Here is a 17,910-nt window from a genome sequence, read left to right as displayed (position 1 = left end):
GTTTGCCCCCAGAATCCTGACAGCACGGGATTCCAGCTTGTCAAGGGAAGCTGGCAATGATCTGGGGGCCGGGGATGACGTTGGGATGGACAGGAAGGTCTCACCAGGCCTGGAGGGGCCCGGGGTTCCCACTACCCTGTGTGCAGGTGGCACCCCACTCGGGGCCCTCATCCTGGATCTCTTGCCCTCCTCTCCTCAACCCTGGCCCCGTGCCCCGCCTGGGGTGCCTGCACGTCCCCCTCGAGTGCCCACCAGGCAAAAATCAACTCACCCTGAATTATCAGAGACCAGGGACCACAGAGGTTGCCGGAACCGTTACTGACTTTTCCTCTGTTTTCCATCGTGAAGAGCCAGCTCAGAGAGAGGGCCCTGGACTGTCCTGGATACCCACAACCATCCTTGCTCCAGCCATCTGGGGCGCTCTGGACAAAGCCGGGGTGTCACATCATGGGCCTCCCTTCTACTGACACTTGGACAGAGAGCACCAAGCCATTTCACCAGCAAATGACTGCAAACACTTTGATATTTTCACAAGCATGAACATGTTATGGGAAGGAAGCGAATTCACCTCGATTATAAAGATGACAGAACAGTGTGGTGATGGAGGTGCTCAGCTGGGGGACTCTGGGAGCTGCCTGCCCGCCCACCTCACCCCAGAGATGCAGAGACCTGATGCCTCTCCACAGGGGTGCTGTGGGATGTTGAGAAGTCGTGCATGTGAACCCTGAGATTTCTGTTCCAAAAGGAAAACTGCAGTTGGGAGTGTCAGAGAGAACCCCCCAAGGCCAGAGGCCAAGGACACATCCCCCCCACCCCCGGGAATCTGTCCATGGTCAGCTGCCCGCCACTGACGGCCAGGCCAGGAGGGCCCAGGAGGGCCCAGCAGAGGCACCGAAGGAGCTGGTACAGGAGGTTCCGACAAGGAGCAGCTCGCACTTGCTGAGCTGGGGCCGGATGCTGGGGTCCAGGTCAGCCCACTCGCCCACCTCGGGCTCAGGGTGACTGTCCTGATCTGGGGACACTGACATCACTTCCAGGTCACCGTGCTCTTAACATGGCCCCCCAGAACCTGAGCCCAGGGCCCGCCCCAGCTGTACCCCCATCTGCCACCTTCACACTCAGGGGCCACCCTGGATGGGGACAGAGCCCGGCTCCAGTCTCCACATCTGGGATGCACCCAGCACAGCTGGAAGGGCCAGTGAGCCCCGGAAAGCAGCCCAGTGGCTGCCCTCCCAGTGCGACCGTGGATGGACCTGAGGGCTGATTCGGGTCACAGGACAGCTGATGCACACCCAGCCGCAGCGGCCGGGGACGGTCCTCCCAGCCCGAGTCTGTGAGCGAGGGGCCCGCAGAGCCACCTTCAGAGGCAGCTCTCCAAAGCCGCATCCATCCCCCTCGTCACGGTGCCAGGCAGTCACCGACAGGGACAGCACTGAGTCAACCCCCCGGGGGCCTGAAATCACTGCTGAGGTCGCGCAGCTCACGGAGGACAGACGGGGGAGGAGGGACACCGACCGGAAGGTTCGGCGGCCCTGGCAGGAGGCAGGACATGTGGGCGGCGTGACAGCAGCACCGCCTGCCGGGACAGGTGCTCCAAACAGAGACCGCGACGCGCCACCCACAGTGGCCCAGACCCGAGGGCATCTGGAGCTTAGGACAATGGGCTTCGTGGCCATTTGATTCTTTTTTCCTGCAAGGTGTGTATCCATTAAAGCTCTAGGGGTTTGTTTTTGTTTTGCGTTTCAGGTCAATTCGACTCCATCCCCCTTAAGTTTTATTCTCCGGGAATGCAGATACCTGTGTGATGGGCCTATGGACCCCCAAGCATCTGACAGGTGAGCTTTGTGGCAAGTCTCAGAGGAAGGAAGTGGGGTTTCCACAGAGCCAATTCGTGGAGACATGAGGGACCCCACAAAGTCATTTGACCAACCCTCCTGGTTTATAGAGGGGGAAACTGAAACCAGAGAGGTTACATGGTGGCCCAAGGCCACACAGCCCAGTGTTGAGAAGCCATGGCCAGCGGGAGACCATGTATTCTGTTCTTTAAAACAGCCACAAGAGGGACTGCCCTGGCGGTCCAGTGGTTAAGACTTCGCCTTCCAATGCAGGGGGTGCGGGTTCGATCCCTGGTCGGGGAGCTAAGATCCCACATGCCTCGCAGCCAAAAAACCAAAACGTAAAACAGAAGCAATATGGTAACAAATTCAATAAAGACTTTAAAAATCGTCGACATCAAAAAAGTCTTTAACAAAACAATAAATAAAATTTAAAAATAAAGAAAATAACCACAAGAGCCAAAGTCCATTGACAGGTGAATGGGATAAGCAAAATGTGGTCCACCCACACAATGAAATATTATTCAGTCTTAAAAAAGAAGGAAATTCTGACACATGCTACAATATGGATAAAACTTCAGGACATTATGCTCAGTGAAATAAGCCGGACACAAAGGGACAACCGCTGTATGCTTCCACTTACATGAGGTACTCAGAGTAGCCAACTTCAGAGACAGAAGGTAGGATGGTAGGTGCCAGGGGCTGGGGGGAGGGGATGGGGAGTCAGTGTTTAATGGGGACAGAGTTTCAGTTTTGCAGGATGAAAACATTCTGGAGATGGATGGTGGTGATAATAACACAACAACGTGAATGTACTTAATGCCACTGAACTGCACACTTTAAAATGGTTAAGATGGTAAGTTTTATGTTATATATATTTTACCACAAAAAAAAAAAAATCTCCTGGTAGGATATGCAGCCGTATCTCTAAGAAATCATTAAGAAAAAAATGGAAGAAATTGGTAACTTGTCATGCTGACTTTAAAATCAGGTTTTTGGGCTTCCCTGGTGGTGCAGTGGTTGAGAATCCGCCTGCCAATGCAGGGGACACGGGTTCGAGCCCTGCTCTGGGAAGATCCCACATGCCGCGGAGCAACTGGGCCCGTGAGCCACAACTACTGAGCCTGCCCGTCTGGAGCCTTTGCTCCGCAACAAGAGAGGCCGCAATAGTAAGAGGCCTGCGCACCGCGATGAAGAGTGGCCCCCGCTCGCCGCAGCTGGAGAAAGCCCTCGCACAGAAACGAAGACCCAACACAGCCAAAATAAATTAATTAATTAAAAAATTAAAATTAAAATCAGGTTTTTAAAAAGAGCGCCTTTGGAACCACATGACAAATCAAACCTTAACCTCTGCTGACAAACAAGAAAAATTTAGAGAAAAAAAAGCATAACAATCCCAGACAGAAAGCCATGAGCTGAAAGGGACGAGCAGCTGTGATGGGCCCAGTCAAGGCCCAGGCACAGGCAGGGTCGCCGCTCTGCGGGTCAGGCCGTGGCAGAGACCACCCACAGGAGACGACTGCCTCACCCATGGGTGCCCTCCTCATCCCACCCCGCCCTCCTTGGTTTGGGCACAGAAAAGTGGCCGGACCACAGTGCCAACCACACTGCACTGGGCGTCCTGGAGGGCCCCCTCTTCGGTTCTGAGCTGTGTCCTCCTTAATGGTCACCCTGGCCCCTCCTCCCCCCACCTCCCAGCCCCAGGCCCTGGGGTGGGACGCAGGGCAGCCGTGCACGGGCTCTGCCCTCCCTGCCCTGCCCTGGGAAGGGTGGCCACGTGGCCGGCTCCCTGCACTGCGTGCGTGACTAACCTCATGATGACACACCCCTTTCACAGATGAGGAGACTGAGGCGCTAAGAGGTGACCCTCCTTAGACCCTGCCCGGGGGTGCAGCACCGACCCAGCCTCCCCGTCTCGGCACACTCTCGACTGTCCCCTCCTGCTGGGAAGGACCCACCTTGCTGCCTCTGCCGCACAGAGCCCAGGCCTCAGTGTCCGCTCGTCCAGGAGCCCCAGGCTGATTTGGGTGCAGCGGGTGCAGGGGGGTCCACGCAGACTGCGCCCCAGTGGGGACCGAGGCTGAAGACCCCACGCACCCTGAGAGGTGAGAGCACAGAAGTCCCCAGCAAAGCCGAGCCCTGGCCCCCCACCCAGTGCCAGCGCCAACCGTCCCTTGGGGCGGAGGGACACAGGTCGTGGGAAAGCAGAGGGGAGCGGAGCTCAGACGATAGCTCGATCCAGAGGGAGGAATCACCTGCATTTCAGCGCGGAGGAGCCTGAGGATGGGGAGGTAGGAGAAGGCGTCCCCAAGACAGCATCAGGAGAGACCCCTAAGCATCCTTTAAGTGAGGGGAGAAAGGAGAGGAGAAGGGGAACAGAGGGACCAAGCCAGCCCCCCAGCCTCTGCTCCACGGGGTCCCGCCAGCCAAATGGGGGGAAGGCCCGTCGGTCACCACACCAGGAAGAGCCTGGGCACAGCTGAAGGAGGAAGGAAAGAAAAGTCTAAGCTTGAAGTGGAAAAGAGAGGTTAAACTCCCCCAGGACAGGCCATCCTCGGCAGCCTGCCCCGCAGGCAAGCGGTCAAGACGAGCATTTGTTCACGGATCAGAAAATAAAAATGGAGGGATACGAACGCGCCCACTCTCAGGCCTGAATCGTGAAAAGCACCGCCTTTCAGGGACCACGCTCTGCGCCCCAGAAGTCTCACTGCTGCTCTGAGGCACCCCGCCCCCCAGACTTGAGGGGCCACAGACCCTCGAGGAAGGAAAGAGCACAGATGAGGAGACGCCAGGGCCCAGCCCACGCTGGAATGACGGGGACACCGGAGCCCTGGCTTCAGCGCCCAGGCTCCGGCCCAGGAGTCTTGGATGGGACAGTCCCGAGGGGGTCACTGAGGACAGAAGCAAGTGGAGCCCTGGCATGTGGGGCAACGCCAGGGGCAGAGCTCGGAAGCCAAGGCACCTACTGGTCCCTAGAAGTGGGACCCCGAGCTTGAGGCATTAAGCTTGCATTGAGGTGGTGTCCTCCCCGACACCAGTCTTCACAAGGGGCTGGAGGGCCCTCACCCCGTGTGGCACTTGTCTGCTGGGTTCCTGGCCAGGCCCTGCTCCTAGGGGCTCACGGGTTCCTGGATCTGCCTCGGCCAGGGAGCTGGGGACGAGGCCAGCGGGGGTCACAGCCCAGCCCAGAGGGTGCCCCAGGGGACAGAAAGAGTGGGAGACACAGGAGCCTGGGGAAGGGGCCTAAGAAGAAGAGGAGGTAAGGAGAGGTGCGGGGAGGAAGGGAGAAAGAAGGGCGAGCACCCAGCCGAGGCGGTGACGGAGGTGTGCGGGCCCGGGAAGGAGGAGACCAGACGTCCCAGAATCACGGAGCCCGAGGTTCGGGGTTTGGTCTCCACCCACACTCCAGCCCTTCCCGTCACTGCCAATCGCGCTGATAGCCTGTCCCCTTCTGCCACGCACGCCCGTCACCACACCCGCTGGGACCCACCACTCCTGCTCCCAGAGGGGCCTCACCCTCCAGCACCCATCCTGGCACAAACCCCTCCCCCAGTCAGGGCCAGGAGAGGGGCGCGAGGATGGTGCCTTCCGGAACTGTGTCCAGGCGCACGATCCGGGCCGGGGGCAGGGTGGGGATGTGGCCTCTTGTGTCCCGCCATGGCCTTGTGTCCACTCTGAGACCACTCTGGACCCAAAGCCAGTCCAGACCATGGTAAATGAAACACCAGGACTTGGGGGAGTAAGAGGAGAGGTGTGCGGGTGTCCCCTCCCGGCCTCTCACCCCCTGCTGTCTGTCCCACGCCAGTCTCCAGCCTCCGGCTCCCAGGCGGCTCTCAGCGGCTTCTGGGCACAGTGACAGGTGCCCCAGTGTGAGACGGAGCGAAGGCTGGGGCTAAGGAACATGGGGGATGGCTCACTGCGGCTTGGCCTCGGCACTTTGGACCCTGCCCTCAGGCACCACAAGCCATAATGTACTCCATTTCTTTTTATGCACGAATAATACTCCAGTGTGTGGATATAACACATTTTCTTTATCCGTTCATCAGTTGATGGACATTTCGGTTGTTTCTACCTTTTGGCTATTGTGGATAATGCTGTTATGAACAAGTTTCTGTGTGGATATATGGGTTTTTTTTTTTTTTCACAAGATATTGAATATAGTTCCCTGTGCTATACAGTAGGTCCTTGTTGTTTACCTATCTTATATATAGTAGTGTGTATCTGTCAATCCCAAACTCCTAACTTATCCCTCCCCCACTCCTTTCTCCTTAGGTAACCATAAGTTTGTTTTCTGTGTCTGTTAATTTTCTTTGTTTTATAAATAAGTTCATTTGTATCATTTTTTAAGATTCCACATATTCCACATACATAATATCATATGATATTTGTCTTTCTCTGTCTGACTGACTTCACTCAGTATGACAATCTCTAGGTCCATCCATGTTGCTGCAAATGGCATTATTTCATTCTTTCTTATGGCTGAGTAGTATTCCATTGTATATATATGTGCCACATCTTCTTTATCCATTCATCTGTTGATGGACATTTAGGTTGTTTCCATGTCTTGGCTATTGTAAATGCTGCTATGAACACTGGGGTGCATGTATCTTTTCAAATTAGAGTTTTCATCTTTTCCGGGTATATGCCCTGGAGTGGGATTGCTGGATCATCTGGTAGCTCTATTTTTAGTTTTTTAAGGAACCTCCATACTGTTCTCTACAGTGGCTGTATCCATTTACATTCCCACCAACAGTGTAGGAGGGTTCCCTTTTCTCCACACCCCCTCCAGCATTTATTGTTTATAGACTTTTTGATGATGGCCATTCTGACCGGTGTGAGGTGATACCTCATTGTAGTTTTGGTTTGCATTTCTCTAATAATTAGCGATGTTGAGCATCTTTTCATGTGCCTATTGGCCATCTGTATGTCTTCTTTGGATATTTGTTTTCATATCTCTTGGGTACATACCTAGGAAGGGAACATTTTGAGGAACTGTCAACTTGTTTTCCGTAACAGCTGCACCATTTTACATTCCCACCAGCAGTACATGAGGGTTCCAACTCCACATCCTCACCGATCCTTGGCATTTTCTGTCTTTTTGATTCTACCCATTCTAGTGGAAGTGAGGTGGGATGTCATTGCGATTTTGATTTGCATTTTCCAAAGATGTTGAGCATCTTTTCGTGTACTTATCGTCCATTAGTATATCTTTATTGGAGAAATGTCTATTCAGGTCCTTTGCCCATTTTTGAATTGGGCCATTTGTCTTTTTACTGTTAGGCAGTGAGTTCTTAAAATATTCTAAATATAAGTGCCTTATCAGATATATGCTTTGCAAATATTTTCTCCCATTCCGTGGGTTGTCTTTTCACCTTCCTGATGGTGTCCATTAAAACACAAAAGTTTTTTAATGTTAATTAAGTCCAATTTATTTACTTTTCTTTTGTTGCTTGTGCTTTATGGTGTTGTACCTAAGAAACCGTTGCCAAACCCAAGGTCACAAAGACAGCTTCCTAAGTTTTCTTCTAAGAATTTTATGGTTTTAGCTCCTATAATTAGGTCTATGAGCCATTTTGAGATAATGATGTTGAGCATCTTGTGTGCTTACTGTCCACTAGTACATCTACTTCTGTATCTGGTGTTAGGTAGGGTTCCAACTTCATTCTTTTGCATGCGGATATGCAATTGTCCATTGGTTGAACAGACGGACCCTTATTCTTTCCCCATTGAATTGTCTTGCCATCCTTTTCAAAAAATCAACACAGACTATTGATGTATGGGTTTATTCTAGACTCTCAATCCTATTCCACTGATCTATGTGTTTCTCCTCTTGCCACACTATGTCCACCTTTATACCAGACAATACCCACTCTGTCTTGACTGCTGTAGCTGTATAGTTAGTTTTGAAATTGGGAAGTGTGAGTCCTCCAACTTTGTTCTTTTTCAAGATCATCTGGCTCTTCTGGGTCCCTTGCAGTTCCATATGAATTTTATTTTTACTTATTTTTTTTAAAGGCAGCTGAGGGACTTCCCTAGTAGTCCAGGTCGTAAGACTCCACACTCCCAATGCAGGGGGCCCGGGTTCGATCCCTGGTCAAGGAACTAGATGCCCGCATGTGGCAACTAAGAAGTCCACATGCTGCAACTAAAAGATCCCGCATGCCACAACTAAGACCCAGTGCAGCCTAAATAAATAAATAAAGGCAGCTGAAATTTTGATAGGTATTACACTGAACTTGTAGATCAACTTGGAGTGTACTGCCATTTTAACAATATTAAGTCTTCAGATCCATGAACATAAAATGTCTTTCCATTTATCTAGATCTTCTTTAATTTTTTTCAACAGTAGTTTGTAGTTTTCAACATTCAGCTCTTGTATTACCTTTTAATTTCTTACTATGTATTTTATTCTTTTAGACTATTGTACGAAATTGCTTTTCCTAACTTTATTTTGGGATTGAACATTGCTAGTATAATGAAATATAATGGATTTCTGTATCTTGATCTGTATCTTGCAATTTTGCTAAATTCATTTTTTAGTTCTAGTAGCTTTTTCAGGGATTCCTTGGGATATTCTCTATACAAGATCATGATATCTGTAAATAGAGGTAGTTTTACCTATTCCTCTCTTATCTGGGTGCCTTTTATTTCTTTTTTTTTGCCTAAGTGTCCTGGCTAGAACCTCCTGTACAATATTGAATAGAAGTGGAGAGAGCTGACATACTTGATTGTTCCTGGTCTTAGGGAGAAAGCATTCAGTTTTTCACCATTAAATATGTTAGCTGTGGGGTTTTCATAGAGGCACTTTATCAAGTTGAGGAAGTTCCTTTCTAATCCTAGTCTGTTGAGTGTTTCTAGCAGCAAAGAGTATTAGATTTTGTCAAATGCTTTGTCTGCATCTATTGAAATGATCATATAGTTTCTTTGTTTATTCTGTTAATATGGCATATCACGTTGATTGAATTTTGTGTCTTGAAACAACTTTTTATTCCTGGGATAAATCTTACGCGCTCATAATGAACCCTTTTTATATGCTGCTAGTTTTGTTTTGCTAGCATTTTGTTGAGGATGTTGCATCTATATTCATAAGGAATATTGGTCTGTAGTTTTCTTAAGATGTCCTTGTCTGGTTTTGGTATCAGGGTAGTTCTTGGCTTCACAGAATGAGTTGGGAAGAATTCCCTCCTCTTCTATTTTTTGGAAAAGTTTTTGAAGGAATGGTATTAATTCTTCTTTAAATGTTTGATAGACTTTACCAGTGAAGTTATCTGGGCCTGAGGGACTTTTCTTTGTAGGACATTTTAAAACTTTTAATTTATTAATTAATCTCTTTAGTTGTTATAAGTCTATTCAGATTTTCTATTTCTTCTTGAGTCAATTTCAGTCGTTTGTGTCTTTCTAAGAATTGGTCTGTTTCATCTAGGTTATCTCTAACTTGGCACACAATTGTTCATAGAATTCCCTTATCGTCTTTTATTTCTATAAGATTAGTTGTAATGTCCCCTCTTTCATTCCTGATTTTAGCAATTTGAGGCTTCTCTCCTTTTCCTTGGCCTGCCACCTTTTTTATAACTACAACCTTCCTAACTGGCACTCCTGAGTTTCCTTAATTATTCCCAGAGCAGAAGTATTAATCACCTAAGAACCTGATCATATAACTTGTTTAATGTTTATTACCTGCCTCTGCCACCAGTATAAGCTCCATGAGGGCAGGCACCCTCGGTTTTGTTCACTAACTGTTTCCTAAGCACCCAGAAAATGCCTGGCAAATGATCAGTGTGCAGGCAGACTTGCTGAATGTGCGAAGAGCAAAAGAAACCAGAAAAGTTGCAAATAGTAATAATAATGATAGAAATGACCTTGAAACTCTAGTTGTGCGCTGTCCAATACAGTAACCACTGCCTACACGCAGCCCTAAGAACTTGAAACGTGGCTGGTCCACACTGAGATGTGCCGTATGTGTAAAACACACAACAGATTTCAAAAACATAACACTTTTTAAAATATAAAATAGCTGAACAATAATTTTTGTATTGATTACATGTTGAAATAATATTTTGGATAAACTGACTTAAATACATATACTATTAAAGTTCTTTTCACCCGTTTCTTTGTTTAGTTTTTTGTAAGTACTAGAAAAGTTTGAATTGCACTTGTGCCTGACCTTTGTGGCTTAAGTTTTGTTTCTTCTGGACAGGCCTGCTCCAGGTGACTTGGATAGGGTCAGGGGGTAATTTCGTTGAGTGTTCAGAAAAAGGAAGGCAAATTCCAAACGCGTGGTCAGGTGAGGCTCTCAGAGAGCCCAGAGACGGAGCAGGCAGGCATGGGGGCCTGGCCTGGGGTGCAGAGGCTCCTGCAGGATCTGTGTCTGCGCTGCCCACTGGATCACCACCGTCCTCCTCGTGTCTGATACAGCTGGTCTGAGGTGGGGCCTGCCAGGTGCAGCCGGGGGCTGGGACCCACCGCCCTGATCGCCTTCTTCAGCAGGTGCAGCTCCTAACTAGACCGGACTTCTTCACCCAGAAAGCCCTTAACAGACGGCCTGGATCGAAACAACGGCTTTGAAAATCAGGCTGCACCTCAATGTACAAGAACAAAAGCCACGTGAAGAACTTTATTAAGAGACGGGCAGAACGCTGCAGACCCCTTGGCATCAAGCTCCGTGGCCAGCACCTAAGTCATGCCACCCTTCGTCAGGTGACAAGACAGATGGCCACTCAGGCCGCGCATCTGACGACCTCCGAGACCACCAGCACCTTCTGCCCCCAGCCACCTACAAGGCTCCCATCTTTTAGAGGGTGACACGAAGCCACTCTGTTGGGTGCCTACTGTGCACTGGGCATGCTTCTAAGCCCTGGAATTCAGCGTGGGCTGAGTGACAGGAAGGCAGGGGCTGCCCCTCGGCTCCTCGCTGAAAACGGGCACCGACTTGGATGTGCCCGACGCCATGGCGGGCGTTACATCCGAGGACAGGACACGCTTCCCGTTTCGTGGTAACGGTCACAGCATCTCTTCCCCCCAGTGCCCACTGGCTGCTCATAAAGCGGGGAAAGGTGGTAGTTCTCAAATTAGGCCCGTAGAACAGCGTGGGTTATGCGTCCTCCAAAAAAATGTTCTTAAATCTATGCCCGGCTATTGCCAATCTGTTCCAGAATCCAACAAATGCTTGTATCTGGCTTAACAAAGAATCATAACTTCAGTTATTTTAGGATCATTATGTCAATGCTAAAAGAACTATGTCCACCAGGAGTTGCGGCCACTGAACGAGCTGGTGACCCTCTAACCTAGGAGACAAAGGCCACCAGAAAGTTAGGCACCTAGGAGCACCACTAGGATGTCTTCATTTTAAATAGATTTTAAATAGATTCAGATCCTTATATGAATAAAATATACATTTCTATGTAACATGCCAGTATGATAATTTTTGGAAAACCAAGTTATACATAATGCATTTTTACGTTTCTACACTAACAAAGTGACTTGCAGCTGTGAAAGATGCTTTAAAAATAACCAAATCAGATTCCATTTTGAGGGGAGGGAGAGAGAGGGAATTAAACATTTCGAAAATATATTTGACATCTCCAGAAAGGCCACGTCTCTTGCCGTGGACCAGGTGGCCACAGAGAGCAGTGGGAGGGACAAGATGTTTCCAAGGAGCAGACGCCGTTCATGTCACCTCCCCTTGGTCTTTCTTTTTCTTTTTTTTCCCTTTTTTTTTTCCCCCTTGGTCTTTCTTATTAAAGCACTTGGTAAATTCCAGGCAGCTCAGTATGGGCTCTCTAAGGGAACCAGCTCTGCTAGAATTTCGTTTTAAGTAGAAGAAAGAAAATCCGACATGGCATCTCTCTCCCCTAGGCTCTTGGGGGATCCCCCAAATTAAAAAAAAAAAAGGAGGGGAATACGGTCTTGGCTTCTTTTTGAACAAGACCCCTGTGCCCCACCAAGAACAAAAGTGTTCCTTCATCCACTAAGATCATGCGTTCCTGATAACCCTGGGAGCCCCAATTTCAAACACAGCATCCTCTCTTCCCTCTGTCGTGCTTGTCATGGGGCCCCATGTTTGGTTTTAAAAATATGGCACCACCTATACACCCATCTCTGCTTCTAAGAGAACTGGCAGGCCCTTAGCTGTAAGAAAAGTCCCTCTGACATGGAGGGATCATCATGAAAAAGTGTTAGAGGCAAATGAACTGCAGAATCACAAATATGGCGACTGCATCTGTGTTTTTAAAACCATACATGTGACGTGTATAAGTGTGAGTATACATACCTGCGTCTATATACACACACATATATCCTTATACTGACATTAAAATTGACAGTCCAGGGGGCTTCCCTGGTGGCGCAGTGGTTGAGAATCTGCCTGCCAATGCAGGGGACACGGGTTCCAGCCCTGGTCTGGGAAGATCCCACATGCCGCGGAGCGACAAGGCCCACGAGCCACAATTGCTGAGCCTGCGCGTCTGGAGCCTGTGCTCCACAACAAGAGAGGCCGCGACAGTGAGAGGCCCGCGCACCGCGATGAAGAGTGGCCCCCGCTTGCCACAACTAGAGAAAGCCCTCGCACAGAAATGAAGACCCAACACAGCCATAAATAAATAAATTAAAAAAAAAAAAATAGACAGTCCAGGTTCTTCTGGGGGATGAGGAAACTTGAGGGTGGAAGTCACATTTACTGCACATACTTATGTATTGGTTTTTCTTTATAAGATACTATCCTTGTTGTCTGTTTAATCAATAAAATAAAATTTCAAGCCTTGCCGGCCTCAAATGGGAACAGTGTTGGTTGTCACAGAGGGATGACCAAAGGAAATGACGTTTTTACAAAAAGGAACCATAGGGTAGTGCCTTTGTGCTGGAAAAGCACAAAGGAGGCTTGGTGAGCAGCCTGCTAAGGACAGGTGAGGCCCTGAGGAGCCCAGGGTCAGAGGAGACCACAAGCGGGCCATGAGTCAGCCAGTGGAATAACAGCATTTTAAAAACACAGAATGGAGTAGGGTCATGAGCTTCTGAGAGAAGCAGAAGGTGGATTCCAGAGTCAACTGCCTGGATTCAAACCCTGGCCCCGTGTGGAGCTTCTCTGAGCTTCAGGCACCTCTTCTGCAAACTGGGAGTGATCACGGTACCTATTTCACAGATCAAGCACCTTAATGTAATAAGCACCATTTAACTGTTACCAGCAGAGAAAGAGTGCAAGTCGCAAGCACAAGATATATTCTTAGCTCTCAGCAAAGTAGGTTATGGTATAAAAATACCGTTCAATAGTAACTAAACTAGCCTCACCTTCATGTGCATCTCACAGCAGCCTCAACATGTGCGACTTCTTCTCTAAATACCCTACATTAGGCATCCAGACTCCAGCGCTGGGGGCCAGCCTAGCAGACAGAGACCACCGGGTTCACTCACCCCTTCCTCACACGTGCAGGAGACCCCACTGTGGGCAGGACCTGCCCCCCACCTTGGTGTCAGATGGTGCCAAAGTGACAGGGGAAGACAGAAGTGGGGAGAGGTTGAGTGGGGCAGGAGGCGGGAAGGGGGCAGGGGGACCTCGCTGAGCAGCCAGGGGGATGACCTGTGTGGCCATCAGAGGAGGAGGGAACAGCACTGGCAAAGGCCCTGGGGCAGGAAGCACCCAATGTGCCCGAGGGCGGAGAAAGCAAACACAGCGATTCCTCCCCCACCTGAGTCCTGTCTTCCCTGGCAACCAGGCTTCGGAGCTCAGGAGGCTCACAGTCGATTTGCTCTGAATTTCCTGAGTTTATCTATTAACTACTTAGCAGGCCGCTCGCTAGTTGAGAGGACGCCGAGAGAGCACGGAAGGCCGATGGCGATCCTCCCGGCGAGGGGTCACCCTCCGGGACAGGACCTGCTCTCCCCCGACTGGGGCACGCTGGATGGAGCCAAGGACATGCCAAGGTCAGCTCGGGGCCTAGCTGAGGTTCGGGGGAAGCTGGGAGGGACAGGGGTGCCCTGGGCTGGAGGTGGGGGCCTTCCCGGCTGCCAGGGCAAGTTGCCCACCCTTCCTGAGCTGCAGTTCTATACCTATAAAATGGGGGGAGAGGGGAGGGGGGATTCCCCGGCAACTCGAATCAAATAAAATCAAATGTTTGAAGTGATGCGCCCCCTCAGAGGTTGTTACAACCTTCCGCCAAGGGGAGGGAGGTCCGTGAACCCCTGAATTATATCCAAAGCCGTGTGGGAGCTGCTTTCTCCCCGGGGGGAACCACTCATATTTTAAAGGGGATGACTCCCCAAAGTGGAAGCTTTGGGAGCCTGAACACAAAATGCAAGACTGCTTCCTACCCAACAAACAGCCAGACAAATCAGGCTGGCACCGAGCCCGGGGAGGGGGCCAGAGGGAGTGGGCCCAGGGGAGCCGCAGAGAATACCCGGACCCCCGCTGGCACCCCCAGCAGGAGGGACAAACCCTAGAGAAACCCTCACACCTGCGCGCCAGCAAACCCGCTGCAGGAGTGGAAGAGAGAAACGCTGGAAACACCGAGACTGCCATGAGGAAGGGAGCACGACGTACTACAGATACTACGGTCACTACACACCAGCAGCAGTGAAAGGTCAGAATGTGTCCCCATGCACAGATGCCCAGAAGACTAAGCTAGGTGAAAAAGCAAGTTCCCAAATTTTTATGTAAAGTTTAAAGAAAACACACCAAAGAATCCTATGTATTAGTTGGCGATCCTTCTATCTGTGCGTAAATGAAGCAAAAAGAGTCTGGCAGGATAAATTCCAAATGCATGACAGTCGGTTTGGAGGACAATGGTTCCTTAACATTTCTTTGTAACACTTTATTTCTTACAATTTAAAATAAAGGACTTAAAGCCAAAATGACAAAAGAGGAACAGTTTCCAAGTCCCGGTAGAAGAGACACAAGTGTTTGTTTTACTACTCCTGGAAGTTTTTTTCCATTTAAATAAATCTATCCAATACGGAAACATTTTAAACCACGTTGCTAGCCCGTCCGTGTTGGGCCGAGGGCTTCACCGCCCTGACCTGTGACTGTCTGGGGCTCAAGGTGACTCTTGACCCAGGACTTAGGCCTCCAGGCTGGTGTCGGGGAGCCCTGCCCTGGCCGGGCAAGGAAGGGCGGAGCCCCAGAAAAGAGCTCCTCCTGGCCCTCGGACCCGATGCCCAGGTCCCCAGGGAACGATCCCACACAGAGGCAGCAGTGGCGAGGGTGGGACAGGTGGAGAAGGGGACAGGGCAGGGAAGGGACAGGCCGGTGACCGCGTCATGAGAGCAGCTGTGGGCCTGTGGCCCGGCCCTTCCCGGGCAGGGAGTTTAGTGTTGCCTGACTGGTGCCAGGGGCTGCAGCTTTAAATAAACTTGGACGCATCCACCTGGGCCGGGAAGCAACACCAACTGTGCCTCAGGCCGGCCAGGCACTGTCAACAACCACCGACATGGCCACTGCAGACCTCAGCCCCGGGCGGAGACGCTGGCCTGAGTGCCTAACCCTCCCTCCTGACCACCTGCCCCGCTGCAGCTCACCCTGCACTGGCCCAGCCTCCTCCCCCACCCCGGGACGCCCCAGCAGGGCTGTGACAGGCCCCTGGGCATCCCACACTGGGCCTGGTGCCTGGGGGCCCCGCCAAGGGGTGCTGGGCTGGCCCAGCTGGTGGGGTGTCTTCCCCTCCTCTCCCAGGCCCCTGGGCCCCCCGACAGCTAGGCTTCCTCACCCACTCCCCCTCCAGGCCCCCAGCTCCCTTCCCGCGGCTGCTCACGTTCCTGCCGACTGGAGAGGAGCCTGGCCTCCACTGCAGGGTCCGCCACCCCTCCCGGCCTCCCCGAGGGCAGCCCCAAGGACCTCCATCCCCCAGTGTGGGTGTGGACGGCAGCGACAAGAATAACCAGTCGCTGCCGCTGCTGGAACCGGAGGCCCGAGGTTGGTCTGACCACCCTACAGGGCCGCTGGCCCAGGGAGAGTCACAGAAAAGCGAAGGAGAGGTCAGCAGAGCCAGCTTCAGGTTGAGGAGACGGGGTGAACAGGAAGAGGCATTTCTGCCAAAGGGCCAGAGGGCGCCTGGTGGGAGGGCCTGGGCACAAGCAGAGAAACGACAGGAAGGTCCCCTAGAACGGGGTAACCTTCCCCCCACTGCTGCCCTCTGCCTAGGACAACCACCTGCTCCCACCTGAGGACCACCAGCCCGTCGCCTGTCCTCACAGGCCTGCTCCCAGACATACCCCGGAAGCTTCCTCAGGGCCTCCGGGATGCACACAGTTTGTGTGCTGGACCCCTTCTCGGCTCTCCAGGTCCCCCTGCCTTGGGGACAGGCACTCAACCAGCCCCTACCTGAGGGGAGGGAATTTTGGGGTCCCCAGGGCCCAGCCTTGCCCGCACCCTGCCATGGGCTTTCTCCACTCCACCCCACTCCCTCAGCACCCCCCCAGGCCTAACTGGCATCGTCCCCCACGTGCAGGGAGAACTGGGGAATTCACACCCCCCCCCCCCGCACTCCTCCCAGCTCGCGCCCACAATTATCAGTGATCAGCATCCCTCGCCAACACAAGGTATCACCACAGACGTTTCTTAATAAAAGGAAAAAAAAGATCTGCCGCTGGATGAGTAAGAGGAAACCTCGCCAGCGCCCCTTCCACGGGGGTGGGCTGGAGGAGGATGGACGAGAACGGGGCTCTGGCCGCGCCGGGCTGGAGCCAGGGCTTCAGGAGTTCTGGAGCCGGACGTGGAGATGCCAGGTGCAGCCACCCTGATGCACAGAGTGGAGACCCGCAGGCCAGAGAGGAGCCGCCGACCCGCTTCGGGGTAGAGCCCGGCGGCAGAGGCAGGTCTAGGGCCCTACACGGCTCCTGCTGGCGAGCAAAGCCCAGGAGCCACCTGTTCCCCGGTGAGGCCCTACCTGAAACGAGCTTTCAAAGTCCCTCCCATCACCTCCCCGCAAACAACTCTCCAGAATCCAGCCCCCACCTGCCTCCATGACCCTGAAGCCCAACAGGCTCCCACCTCACGCCCTCATCTTCACCCCAGTGACCTGATCCAAGCTCCCTGACCTCAGCCCCCAGCTCTCCAGACTCCTCTTTCCAGAAGGATCTGGGGGAAAATCCTCCAGAACCCCGATTCCCCTGGGCACCCACAGCAGAGGCTGTTCCCACGCGGCACGGAGCGCAGCTGGCACCCCCCGCGCGGATGGAGCCACGCGGAGAAGCAGGCGCAGAGCAAGTCCTGCCGCCCCCGCGCCCAGCCGCTTGTTGGGGGTGGGGACAGCACGGCTCGCGCCGGGGACGACCCTCCCGGCTAGGTCCGCCCCCTCCCCCGCGCTCCAGGCCCCGCGGCCGCCCCCGCGCGCCGCTCCTCTCCGACCTCCGGCCGCCAAATGCGTCACGTCTGCCGGGCGCTCCGGGGACACCTGCTGCCGCCCCCGCTGCGCCGAGCCCCGCGCCTCGAGCCGGGGCCTCCGGCCGGGCGGTCGCGCTGGACAGGGCCCGGCAGGGCCGCGCGCGCCGAGGTCCGGCGGCTGGGCCCCGGGGGCCCGGGGGTCGGGGCCGCGCGGGGCCGTGCGCTCCGGGCTCGGAGCCGGGAGGAGCCGGGGTCGCGCGGGGCCGCAGTGCACCCGGAGCCGGCGGCGCAGAGGATCTGTGTCTCCAGGGTCCCGGCCCTCGGAGCGCGGCGCCCTCCGGGGTCCCCGGCCCGGCCCGCACGCGCCGCGGCTCTTACTTGCCAATATCCTCGTAGAGCTGGTACTCGTCGGTGAAGCGGGTGCAAGTCACCGTGGTGGCCATGGCGGCGACGGACGGGCTTGGCGTGCGCTCTGCTGCGCTCGGGCGGCGGCGACTCCGGCTCCCGCTCGCGGGCACGGCGGCGACACGGGAGCGGGCGCGGGCGACACCTCGGCTCGCGGCGCCGAGCGGGGGCCGGGCTGGGCTGCGCCGGGCGGCGAGCGCACGCGAGATCTGCGCGCTCCGTGCCCGCCAGGAGCGCGCCGCACACCTACGCGCGGGGAGCGCGGGCGACGCTGTCAGCGCCGCCGCCGCGCCCGCCCCGCCCGCCGCCCCTTGCACGCTCCCCGCGCCCGCAATCTCGCCCTGCACTCGCACCCGCACA

General features: G+C 53.2%; 1 protein-coding gene across 16 annotated transcripts in view; it reads right to left on the bottom strand.

Moving 5' to 3' along the window:
• The window catches only part of CAMK2B (calcium/calmodulin dependent protein kinase II beta), a 95,903-nt gene extending 78,120 nt beyond the window's left edge, over window positions 1-17,783 (bottom strand). For 3 of the 16 annotated variants that reach the window (XM_082399797.1, XM_082399809.1, XM_082399811.1), the window contains exon 1: window positions 17,524-17,780. In XM_082399797.1, coding sequence (XP_082255923.1) covers window positions 17,524-17,588 — 65 coding nt within the window. In that variant the 5' untranslated portion in view covers window positions 17,589-17,780. Of the gene's footprint in view, window positions 1-17,523 lie in introns of all 16 variants that reach the window. The other 13 variants (XM_082399808.1, XM_082399798.1, XM_082399806.1 and 10 more) reach the window with 7 other exon arrangements.
• Window positions 17,784-17,910: the final 127 nt, after the last annotated feature.

The sequence above is a fragment of the Balaenoptera borealis genome (genome assembly GCF_965194805.1).
Source record: "Balaenoptera borealis genome assembly, chromosome: 7".
In the NCBI taxonomy this organism is placed as follows: Eukaryota; Metazoa; Chordata; class Mammalia; order Artiodactyla; family Balaenopteridae; genus Balaenoptera; species Balaenoptera borealis.
The sequence above is the reverse complement of the archived record's forward strand: the minus strand, read 5'-3'. Positions and strand labels throughout refer to the sequence as shown.